Raw genomic sequence first — 11,417 nt, forward strand, 5'->3', positions numbered from 1 at the left:
GGTGCCGTCGGGCTGTGAGGAGGAGACAGTGCCTGCAGCAGGCCTGATGCCGCCCTGTGGCTGCGCTGCCCCGTGCCTGGGATGCCCCAGTGCCCCCCCTCGGGCAGCCTCCCTGGTGCTTGGGCTTCCTCCCGCCCAGGGGATGCTTGGGGGGTGCCCCCGTGCCCGGCCCCACCTCCGGTGTTTGGCATCCCCGGGCCCGCCATGCTCCGGCTCGCACGCTGAGCCCACGCCCGCTCCCCCCGCCCTGCGCCGCCTCCCGCCCTCGGGGCCCCGGCCTTATCCCCGCCCGCCACGGCCCGCTCTGTCGCGGTGGCCCCGCTCACTCACCAGCTCGTACCACTGCAGGACGCTCTCCCGGGCCACGCGTTTGATGGCCACCTGCAAGGCCACGAGAGACGGGGCTGAGCTCAAGCCCTGCCCCGCCCCGCCCCGCCCCTGGCCCTCCTCCCGCGCCCCGCCGTCCCGGCCACCTACCGGGCTCCCGTCCGAGAGGCGGATGCCCGAGAAAACGGTGCCGAAGCCACCGCTGCCCAGCTGCGGGCCCAGCTGGTACAGCTCCTGCAGCTTCTTCTTTTGCCCTGCGACCGAGGCCGAGCCATCAGCCTTGCGCCCAGGGCCCCCCCGGCCGAGTGCCCGCGAGTGAAGCGGGCCGAGCCAGCGCGGGCCACGTTGCTCTGACCTGCTTGCTGCTGCGCGCCGGGCAGCGGCCACCGCCTTGCAGCCGTCGGGCTGGCGAGCGGCAGAGCTGGGGCAGGGGAGCGCGCAGAGGCGGCTGCAGGAGCCGGAGGGCAGCGGGGCAGGGCGGCACCGTCGCTGTCCCCGGCGTCGTGGGCTGGACTCTGCTGTTGAGGACGGCCGGGGCTACAGCCCGAGGACTCGCACAGGGGGGTGTCAGGAGCAGCTGCAAACCAGCGAGGGGTTTTTTGAAGCCGTGGCATCAGAAGCACTGGAAGCAGCCAGGGACTCGGCTGCTCTCAAGGGCCCTGGCCTGGCCTGGGCATGCCCCTCAAGAGCCCTGGGAGAGCCTCAGACAGCTCCTCACAAGATCTCACCTGCTACCAAAAAGGCCTTCGTGGTAGTCGGTGGCCGTCTCGGAGCAGCTTCCTGGAGATGGAGGGACCTCCTGGGTGTCTTGAGGGTCGTTTCCGCCACCAGGCACGGGCTGTTGCCAGCTGGCACAGCCGGCACAGCGTCCTGGGAGCTGTGGGCCGGCAACTGCTGGCTCCAGCTCACTCGCTGCTCCGCCACCTGCTCCTGAGAAGGCTCCCCTGGATCGGGCTGGGCTCCCACTTGGACTCCTGGGCTTTCCGTGGCAACGTCAGTTGTCAGGGTTGCGCCCGTGTTGTCGAAGTCCCTGAGTCCAAGGGAGCTGGGAGACCTGTGCACAGGCTCTGCACCTTCTGCAGGCTGACAGGTCTCACTGAGCGTCTGCGGGGGATGGAGGCTGTCAGAGATAGCGGACACTCCTGGCAGGATGGAGGATCTCTGACAGCCTGAGCTTCTTGCCTGGGTGGCGGGTCTCTGATGGTGTGCCGTCCTTGCAGGGCTTGAGGCTCTCCCAGGGATGGAGAATCTTGCTGGGAGCAGCCTCTTGAAGGGATGGAGGCTCCTGGAGGAGCTGGACGAGCCACAGCAGGGCAGGTGGCCTCGCTTCAGCAGCTCCTCCAGTTCTTTCCACAACGCCTGCCACATCCCAGAGTAGAGCGGCACCCATGTCCCATTGCGAGCCCAGAGCAGCAGCATCAGTTCCTGCAGCTCCTGGGCCACTGCCACGCAGGGGCCGCAGCTGCAGGGGCTGTGCAGGGGGCTCGCGGGAGCACGTGGCCGCTTGCCAGGGGTCGCCCGAGGCCTGGAGGACCTGGGAGCCGCAGGGGCTCCTCGCTTCCTCCGTGAGCCTCTGGGCTGCACCCCGGGGCGCTTGCGCCTCTTCGCTGTCCTTGTCTGCCGCCTCCGTGGTTGCCAGTGGCCAACGGCCCACCAGACAGCCACAGTGGCCAGCAGCAGGACAAGCACAATCACCGGGACAACACCGTCACACATGGCTCCGGCACGTCCCATCGCGACTGCACTGGCAGCTGCAGGTGCTGGCCCGTGTTACACAGCGACTGCGCGGTGATGTCACAGTGCTGTGGGCCAGGACAGCCGTGTGACATCCCAGCCCTGCCTCTCGCCAGCGCTCAGCCCCTTTGTGCCGTCACAGCCCTGGGCCCACCTCAGGGAGCAGCAGAACCAGCTCATGCCTAAGGATGCACATGGCCACAAAAAGCCTGGCAGTAAGACCAGGAGCTCAGCCTGCTGCAGCGAATCGTTCCCTGCAGCAAGTGGCACATCAGGAAGAGTGCTGCTGCCACCAGTGTCAAGCCCATGGCTCCCAGGACGCTGCAGCGGTACCAACTGGCAACACCCACTACTCTGTGCCTGAGAAGATCTTCCAGAGACAAAGGGAGTTGAAGTTCCTGTGTCTCTGGGGAGCTCTCCTGAGCTGGCTGTCGAGGGCAGGAAGAGTTTTGTGTAACAGCTCACCGACTTCTGCCTTGCCTCTGTTCTAAACAAGTCAGGATTTCCCAAGGAGCGCTCATGGTGCTCCCACTGCTCTGGTTTTGACGGGCATAGGGTTCCCTTTTTCCCACTTGCTGGCACACGCTGGGTTCAGCTTCACGATGGGAATGCTGTGGATCAAACAGGGGTGGTTTGGTTTCTGCTGAGCAGGGCTTGCCCTCTTCAAGGACTTTGCAGTGTCCCTTGGTACAGTGCATGTTTTCCACTGGGAAGGGAGGGAGGAGTATTGAAGACAGAGGCAAAGAATGCATTAAACACCTGTGCTGTGTCCCTGTCCCTGTTTGTGAGGTGACCATCTGTATTGGGTTGACCCTGAGTTGATGGACAGTCTTTAAGACCAATTACGCTTCTCACAATTTACATATTTAAACTGCACAGAAAGGCGGGACTTCCCCTTTGGTCGGAGCTCGCTTGCTGGGAGGTGGGGGTTCCGGAGCCTCCCGGCCCCGCCGGGCCGGGCCGGGCCGGGGCCACTGCCCCTTTCCCCCTTTCCCAACGCTGTGGCACGGACCCTGGGTGGCTGGGGGGGGACTGCTTCAGAGCCACAGGCAGCTAAAACCAGCCATGGACTGCTCACAGCTAAAACCAGCCATGGAGTGCTCACAGCTAAAACCAGCCATGGAGTGCTCACAGCTAAACCCATCCAGCGCGGCTTCTGGGGAACGGCGGGTCCCTCTCCTCTCCATGCGGAGCCGGCGGAGTCAACGGGAGCCGGCAGAGCCTCCTGTCCGCAGCCAGCACACTTCGTGCTGAACTGAAGAAGACACCACGCAGCCAGCAGCACAGAGGGAGCGAGGCTTTCCCCACCGTAAAGCCCGAACAAGAACACCCTTCAGCATGGCGGCGTCAGAGTCAGAGAGAAAGAGAAGTGAGTCCCGTGGGACGGAGCTGGAAATGGCGGCGGGAGAAAAGAGGGCGGTGCCGCGATTCTGGCGCACAGCTTAAAAGAAACCTTCTTGCATGCCGTGGTAAGAAACTGTAATACCACAAACTGTTTGTCTCTTTAATCCATTTGAAGAACATGGGGGGATGGAGTATCTTCGTGTGCCTGTGAAGATTGTGAAGAATGCCCGATGCCAGGCTATATAGTAGTAAGAGGCTGTTAGAGACTTGTGGCGAAGAAGAGCCTTTGTGTGCAGGCCAAAAGAACTTATCCTTAAAAAAGATGAATAACCCCATGTGATGGCCCATGTTTTGCAGTGTGAAGGAACTGTGAGATTTTTCATGGGAGAGATGTTCTACACACAGCAGATTGATTGTTTCCGGGCGGATCTGCTGTTAGTGGCAGTTTGGGAACCACGTGCAACTGAAGGAAAAACCCTTTTTTCCCTTAAGCATAAGAGAGAGACTTTTCAAGAACTGGAACGCTGACTAACATCCCATGTTCTGTTATCCCTTGTGTGAGCTAGGTAAAAGGAGAGAAGTGCTGGGGGGGGGGGGGATTTGCTTTAATTTTGTTTTGTTATTGTCTCTTTACTTTTAATTCTATTAGTAATAAAACTCTTTCATTGTACTGCAACTGTTTAAGGTTTGTGCCTGCTTTGCTTTTCTCCTAATTCTTATCTCACAGAAGGAAAATGAGTAAGTAATGAATATTTTGAACCAAAACCACTACATTTAATTGGTGTTTTCTGCCCGGTTTTCGAACTCAACCCGCTACACCATCCACATCCTGGAAGGGGACAATATTATTTCTACAATGTTTCTTTCCATGAATATATTTTAAAACACTCCTTTTATTGTGCCCCACATTTCTGGCCACCTTCCTCTCCAGCTGAGCTTTCACCGCACCAAAGTTCTCCCTACAGTGGCAAGGAACATCTCTGTGGAAGGAATGAGAAGGAGGCGTCTTTACAAACTATCTGTGGGCCTGATGGTAGATAAAGCCAGATACTGATAGGTGAAAGAAGCAAAGGGAGGAACCATAAACTCCACAGGAATTCCACTAATTGACACAGACTGTTACTCACCCAAGACTCTGCTAATCCCTGGATTTAGAGAAAAAGAACAGAGACACGAGGAAAAGAATGGGGGTGGGGGGGGTACACATTAGAAAGGGGGTTTGTATTAAGCCATTCGGGAAGTCTGTACCTCTCAAGTACCTCAGCCAGTGGGGAAAGAGAGAGGGAAATGCAACTGGGAAATTAGGAGAAAAAGGAAGCTGCGTCCTCTATCAACTTGAGAGATCCCGTGGGAAATGCCCATGACCTCTCCCTTTATTCGATTAAAGGAACAGGACTGCTCTGTCTCTTGATTGGACATAAACCTGTGGTGTTTGAGGACTCATTTTCCTGACATCCGTATTCTTCTTGTGACCTTGCTTCCACTGGGCACACAGCTTCCTTTTCCATCCTCTTTCCCAGAGAAGATGCCTTCTGCGTCGCCTGCTTGGCTTCCGACATTTGGGAATCGCCTGCTCCTGTGCCCTTAGGAGGTGATGTTTCAAAATTGACCAGCACTGATGGACCCCAGCACCTGCAAAAACATTGTCCCTGGAGACCCTGCTTACCAGTTCCCTGAGCAGTCTGAAGTCTGCTCTCCTCATGCCCCGAGCTGAGGTTTTGCTGGCCCTTTTCCTCTTGTCACAGGTTTGAAACTCGATTTATCTGTGGTCGCTGTGGCCAAGACGGCCGCCAGTCCCCACCTGGCTCAGGGCACGTGGGACTCAGACGGCGGCCTGGCTCCAGGGGGGCTGAGCTGGAGAGTCCTGGGCTGTGGGGGGCTTCCCCCTTTCCTGGGAGGAGACTCCCTGGGGAGGAAGAAGGGTCTGGCATGAGCCACAAGGCCCCTGGCCAAGGGACGGTAGCGGGGGACGTGTCCGTAGCGGATGCCGTCTGGGAGGAGCTGTGGCAAGGAGTGGGTGTGGGGCTGGGGGTGTCACAGAGCTCAGAGAGGGTGTTCCCGCAGCCCAGCAGGCAGAAAGCCCGTGGCTCACAGCAGGAGCCAAGTTCCAGGTCACCAGGAACAGCCCCCTCCCTCACCAGTGCTCCCAGCCTCCCACAAAGGTTCCTTATGCCCACGGGTGCTGCCAAGGTTCCCCATGGGAACAGGGCTGGACACCCTAAAAAGGGGGGTCAACACCCCAGGGCCAAAGCCAGCGCAGGGGGGAATGAGTGGGATGAGTGTGAGAGGACCACCTCTACCCCTCCCATCCCGCACCAGGGAGCAGGGACCTTCCCGGGACAGCTCCAGGAGGATCTTCAGGACCATCCTTGCCTGGGACAGGGCTGCCAAGGAGATCCAGGAGGGATCAGTGTCCAGCTCTGTGTCCTGGGACACCCTGCGCCCTGTTCCCCACAGCCCTGATTTTCACGAAGGAGCCACAGGAGCCTCCTGGCCATTGATGGATTTTTCTTTCAGGAATTCGCTGTGGAGCTCGTTTGTCTTTTTTTTCCTCTTTCTGAGCTCCTGTAAATACGGCATGGAGCCGGAAGGGGCGGGGCGGGGCGGGGCGGGGCGGAGAAGAGCCAGCCGGGGAAGTCTTGAGGGGTTCTGTGTCTCTGGCAGCCTGCTTTCCTCCTCTCCCTTCCGTGGAGGTGTGGGCTGGCAACGGAGCATCTTCCCCGGGTGGCCGCGGTGCCCCGGATCCCTGCCCTGAGGGGAGGGCCAACACTGGGCGTCTCTGGCCTGCCCCACGCAGCCAGGGTGTCCCACAGAGCCCCTCCCAAGGCCTGCTCTTGGCCGCCAGGGGCCTAATTAGTGAGGTATTAAGGAGGGAGGAGCTAAGGGCGCTAATTAGGGAGGGGAGGGCGGGGAGCCGTTCCCAGCCGAGGGGGCGTGGCCAGGGCCTCGGCGGCGCCGAGGGGGCGTGGTCGGAGCGGGGGCGGGGCCAGCGCTGAGGGGAAAAAGGGCGGGAAAAGGCTGGGTGCTGCTGAGGGGAAGCGTCGGGAAGGAGGGGACGGAGGGGATATCGTTGGGAAAAAGGGAGACACAAGAGCTCTTGGGGGCCTGAAACCACTAACAGTGGTGGAGGGGAGCCCAACACGCTCCTCCTATGTATCCCTGTCCTTTACCCAGGGGAAGCCGTGGCTAAAATCCCGGAAAAACAGTGCTGTGGATCCAAGGAATCAGAAGCAGGATCTGTGTGGAGGGTGTCCCTCACGGGAGGCACAGGAATCGAGCTGCGCGAGGCTGGGGCAGGAGGGTCACGCCCAGCAGAGAAGGGGGACCCTCTGTCCATGCCAAGGCCCAGGGCAGCCCTATCCCGGGAAGCGCGCAGGGAGCGGACCCTTGAGCCGCTGCACGTTCGCGCTGCCCTCGCTCAGCCGGGAGCCCCCTCGTTGCCCAGGGGGAGCTGGTGGCAGTGGGGAGTGGGAGAGGGAAAGATCTGTCCTACACCTCCATGGCTGCGGCGCTGCCAAAGGTGAAGAGCGTCAGAGAACTGCCAAACAAGATCCTCCAGCAGGAAAGGCAGATGTTGGCAGCTCCAGGGAATTCCCTGAGGTCGGCAGTGGAGGAGCAGGATGAGGAAGATCTCCACGCTTGCGATACTTCTGGCAAGAGCCTCCATCCCTGCCAGAGCCTCAGTGAGGGCTTCCAGAGCACAGACGGAGGAAGGAAGGCCTTTGGACAGGTGCAAGGTATGAATGGTGCACGGTCCCCAGTCGTGGTGTGAGCAGAAACATTTCTTCCAAGCATCTCTGGCTTTTAGAATAGTTTCACTCTCAGGTTCGAATAGCGTGAGCCTGGACAGCCAATAGTCTAAATGTTCCGATGTCTGCTACCCAATACTAGACACGAACTCATGTCTCTCATGGCAACATCAGGCTTTTTCCCTAAGCCAAGTGCTGGAAGGGGAATTTCTTCTGCAAAACTACTGTGCTTCTGCTGCTTGTTCCATTTTAGAAAGTTTCCTCCGTCGCCCCTGCCTTGATTGAATAGTCCTTTCTCTTCTAACTAGAAGCTCCAGGTTCTCTTCTTACAAGTTGTCTTTGTTTTCTTTGCCCACAGACAGGAGTCCCTGCTCCCCCAGAGCCACGTCCATCTGCAGAACCTGCTTGTGGCTGAGGATGCAGATGGCCAGGAAAGGCCTGGAAGTAAACGCAGAGGTCAGGCCAGTGCCAGATGTCTGGGAGCTACTGGACAAGTGTCCCAGTAGCAAGAGTCTTGGAGCTACTAATTGTCAGCGCAGCGCTCCCGTGGCACTGTGGCTGTTCCAAGGAGGGAACACTCCGTGCTTTGCAGCAGACATGATCCACATGAAACCAAGGAGGTTCCTCCATCTTCAGGAAGCTCCCCTGACATGGCTTCTGACTTCCAGGAAAATGTTGACGGATGGCGGTCAGATCTTCTTAGGAGCATGTGTGTTAAATGGATTTGGATTTTCCCAGAGAACTGTCTGAGTGTTCCCACTGTTCTGGATTTGAGTGGGATTCCTTTCTTCCCAGCAACTGGCACAGCGCTGCCTTTGCATGCAGGATGGGAATGCTGTGGATCACAGGTGGATAGTTTGGTTGTTGCTAAGCAGGGCTTGCCCTCCTCAAGGACTCTGCAGGGTCCTAGAAGCCCCTGCATGTGCCATACTCTGCTGTCGAGGAGGTGCCAAAGAGCCTGGAGGGATCATGTCCAGGACAGCCGACCCAGACTGGCCAGAGGGATATTCCAGACCGCAGGATGTCCTGCTGAGTCTAACAACTGGGGAAGCTGGTCAGGAGAGGCTGAACCCTGGTGGGATTGACTGGGCATCAGGCAGAGGGTGCTGAGCACTTGTGGTGGGGATCACTGCTCTGACCTGGGCTTTGGTCCTCTGGCTCATTTCTCCCCTTCTTGTTCTTCTTCCTCCTTCTTCTTGTTTGTCTGCACCTCCCTGGTTTTCTTCTCCTCCTTCTTCTCCTTCCAGGTCTTATTCTCAGTCTTTTTATTTATCTTCTCTTCCTAATTTTTTTCCTCCTTTGTTTTTATTGCTCTTTTTTCCTTTTCTCTTTTCTCTTTTTCCGGAGCACTAAATCAGGATGTTGATGGAGGTCTCTGGTTCTGTTCCCAACAGGGCAGCCATTTGGCGCAGCCCATGAACGCGGCCTCGGAGTCCATGGAGGTGTAGGACAGGTCCTTGTTGTCCGCTTCTTTCCCTCTCCCCACTGCCACCAGCTCCCCCTGGGCAACGAGGGGGCTCCCGGCTGAGCGAGGGCAGCGCGAACGTGCAGCGGCTCAAGGATCCGCTCCCTGCGCGCTTCCCGGGATAGGGCTGCCCTGGGCCTTGGCATGGACAGAGGGTCCCCCTTCTCTGCTGGGCGTGACCCTCCTGCCCCAGCCTCGCTCAGCTCGATTCCTGTGCCTCCCGTGAGGGACACCCTCCACACAGATCCTGCTTCTGATTCCTTGGATCCACAGCACCGTTTTTCCGGGATTTTAGCCACGGCTTCCCCTGGGTAAGGGGCTGGGCTATGCAGGGGGGAGTGTGCTGGGCTTTCTCAGGACAGCGTTAATGGTTTCAGGCCCCCAAGAGCTCTCGTGTCTCCCTTTTCCCCACCAATATCCCTCTGTCCCCTCCTTCCCGACATTTGCTGCCATCACTTCATCCCCCGTCCCTGCCGCTCCTTCCTCCGCAGCGGGGTCTCCTCACGCTCTTTCCCTGCCCCAGCACGGGGGGCTGAGCCCACTGGAGCTTGTCCAACTGTCCTAGAGTCCCTTTTGGCATCTGCACGTCCCTGCACAGCTCCTTTGGATGCTGCCTTCCCCTGGGAAGGTGTCCTTGTTTATAACGAGGCGTGAAATGAAACTATAGAGATGATTTTAAAAATTGATATTTTATTGAAAGCATTGCCCTTAGAGTTCTCCTAGAGACCGCACAAAAAACAGTTTTCTCTCAGATTCTCATGGCTTTTTCAGCAAATCATATTCAATATATACCTTAATGATTGAGCCTAGGGCAAAGTGTTCATTTAGAATACAGAGGTTATTCTACAGTAATTTCTCCTCTGAGCAGTCAGCCAAGTCTCTGACTCTGGCAAAAGACTGATGGTCCAGAAGGAAGCACTCATCTTCCAATGGGAGAATTTGCACTCGGACAAGTTTTCCCAGAAGAATTATTTCAGCATATGTTTTCTGCAGCCAAGCACTGCTTTGTTCTGCGGATCTCAGGAAACGCTACCACAGCTGTCAATACCGACAGATTTGCAAGTAGCGGTTGCAAGCAGCATTACCTAATGGCCCAGTGCAGGGGCGTAGAATTCAAATCTCCACCGAGCTGATCCACTACCGCACCTTTGGAAATGTAGTAGCTGTGTAATAGCAACACAGGAAGGTCAGGAACAGGCACAATAAAATAGCAAAACATGATACGAATGGTAACACAGCTAAAGGAGTAAATGACTCCTAATAAAAAATTCACTAGAGAAGCAAACGGACAGAAGTGCTTTTGCAGTAAATGACACTGTTTCAAGAAAATGCTGAAGAAACAATACAGTCTTTAGCAAGGTACTTCTAAGATCAGCTTTCACCTTTGTTAAAAAAACCCACGAAAATAAAATTATTTCATGCAATACATGATTTCACATCTGAAGAAACCGCACTGTCTTTACATTCCAGTGACATCGACGCAAAGCTAAGCGCATCAAAATTTGAATTCTACCCTTTTCTTCTCAGGCACCGGCTTCCTTTTCCAGTACAAAAGCAACAAAGTGATTATAGGTAACAGTGGCAGAATACGCTCTGTTACTGTCACAGGGACTCCCGGCTTACTTCACCAGCTCCTGTCTGTTGTTTGTTGCTGCCCAGTGAAGAAGAGTCACATTTTCTTTGTCTGGTTGGCAAACATCGTATCCTGCTTCTACCAATTCTTTGCATCGCTCTAGCATTCCATACCTTAAACGAGGGGAAAAAAAAAAAAAAAAATCAATTTACTTATCATCTCTTCAGTATTCTCCAGTCTGGAAACAGTTGCATCCTAGAGGAAAAACACATATGAGAAAGATCACCCAGCAGCTCCTACTTGAGCAAATTCCACATTGCATTCAATGGAAGGCTTGTAAAAAGAATGAGGCTGTGCCTTGATGAGAAGTTTCTATTTAAAGAAAGCTGCTTGGAATGCTTTTATTCACAATAGCAACTGTAAGTGACTTCTCTTCTTCCACTACTGGGAGAAAACGAAACTATAAACGTTTCCTTTGTAAAATATCCAGCCTGGCTCACATTTGAGGACACTCCCATCCATTGCAACACTTTGCACCCTCAGAATATGTACTTACTGTGTAGCCTTGACAATATCACAGCTGCTGGGGTCTTCAGCAACGGGATATGGGCCTGGGAGACCTTGCTCTCCACGGGCGCTCTGCCTGTTGTGCATATGGGGTCGATGAGGCCCGTGGCAATGGCTTGTACACTGTCAGTTAACAAAACAATTATTAACCGCTGGTATTTATCGGCTGCACACCACACACACCGCCCTCTTTACCAGAAGCACTCACTGTGTGTGTCAGCTTCTGTCAATACAAACGAAGAGGTTAATTCAAAGCACGGGTAAAACCACCTGGCAAGAGACCAATCCTTCTATTCAGCAGCCTGCAGAGCTGGTTCCCGACACAGCAGCCTCAGCCACAACAGCGCTGCCACACCAGAACCAACAGCTACGGCCTTGCGGAGGGTTTTAAACGCACTTGGGAGCCGCAGTGCCGCCCGTGCAGCCTGAAAGCCCATGCGAGGCAACAGACGAGGCACACGCAGGGCAGGACGCGGACGGCTCTTGCCCGGCAGCGCCCGCCAGACCCCGGCGGCACCGCGGCCCGGCCCTCGCCGCCTGCCAGGGGCCCGCGGCCGCGCTCCGCACCCCCGGCCCGGGCAGCGCCGGGTCCCAGCCCCGCTCCAGCCCCGGCACTGCCCGCGGGCTCCCCGCTCACCGCCGGGCCGCTGCCCGCCAT

At 56.6% G+C, this 11,417-nt stretch overlaps 1 protein-coding gene across 1 annotated transcript; it reads right to left on the reverse strand.

Moving 5' to 3' along the window:
• Positions 1–9,289: 9,289 nt before the first annotated feature.
• LOC309574729 (palmitoyltransferase ZDHHC13-like) lies at positions 9,290–11,417 on the reverse strand (the record flags this gene model as incomplete). Its single annotated transcript, XM_082284560.1, has 4 exons — positions 9,290–9,782; positions 10,243–10,365; positions 10,749–10,882; positions 11,397–11,417. 4 exons carry the CDS (start codon positions 11,415–11,417, stop codon positions 9,701–9,703), a joined length of 360 nt encoding a protein of 119 aa, XP_082140686.1. The 3' UTR covers positions 9,290–9,700.

The sequence above is a fragment of the Coloeus monedula genome, assembly GCF_965178545.1.
Source record: "Coloeus monedula genome assembly, chromosome: 6".
Taxonomy (NCBI): domain Eukaryota; kingdom Metazoa; phylum Chordata; class Aves; order Passeriformes; family Corvidae; genus Coloeus; species Coloeus monedula.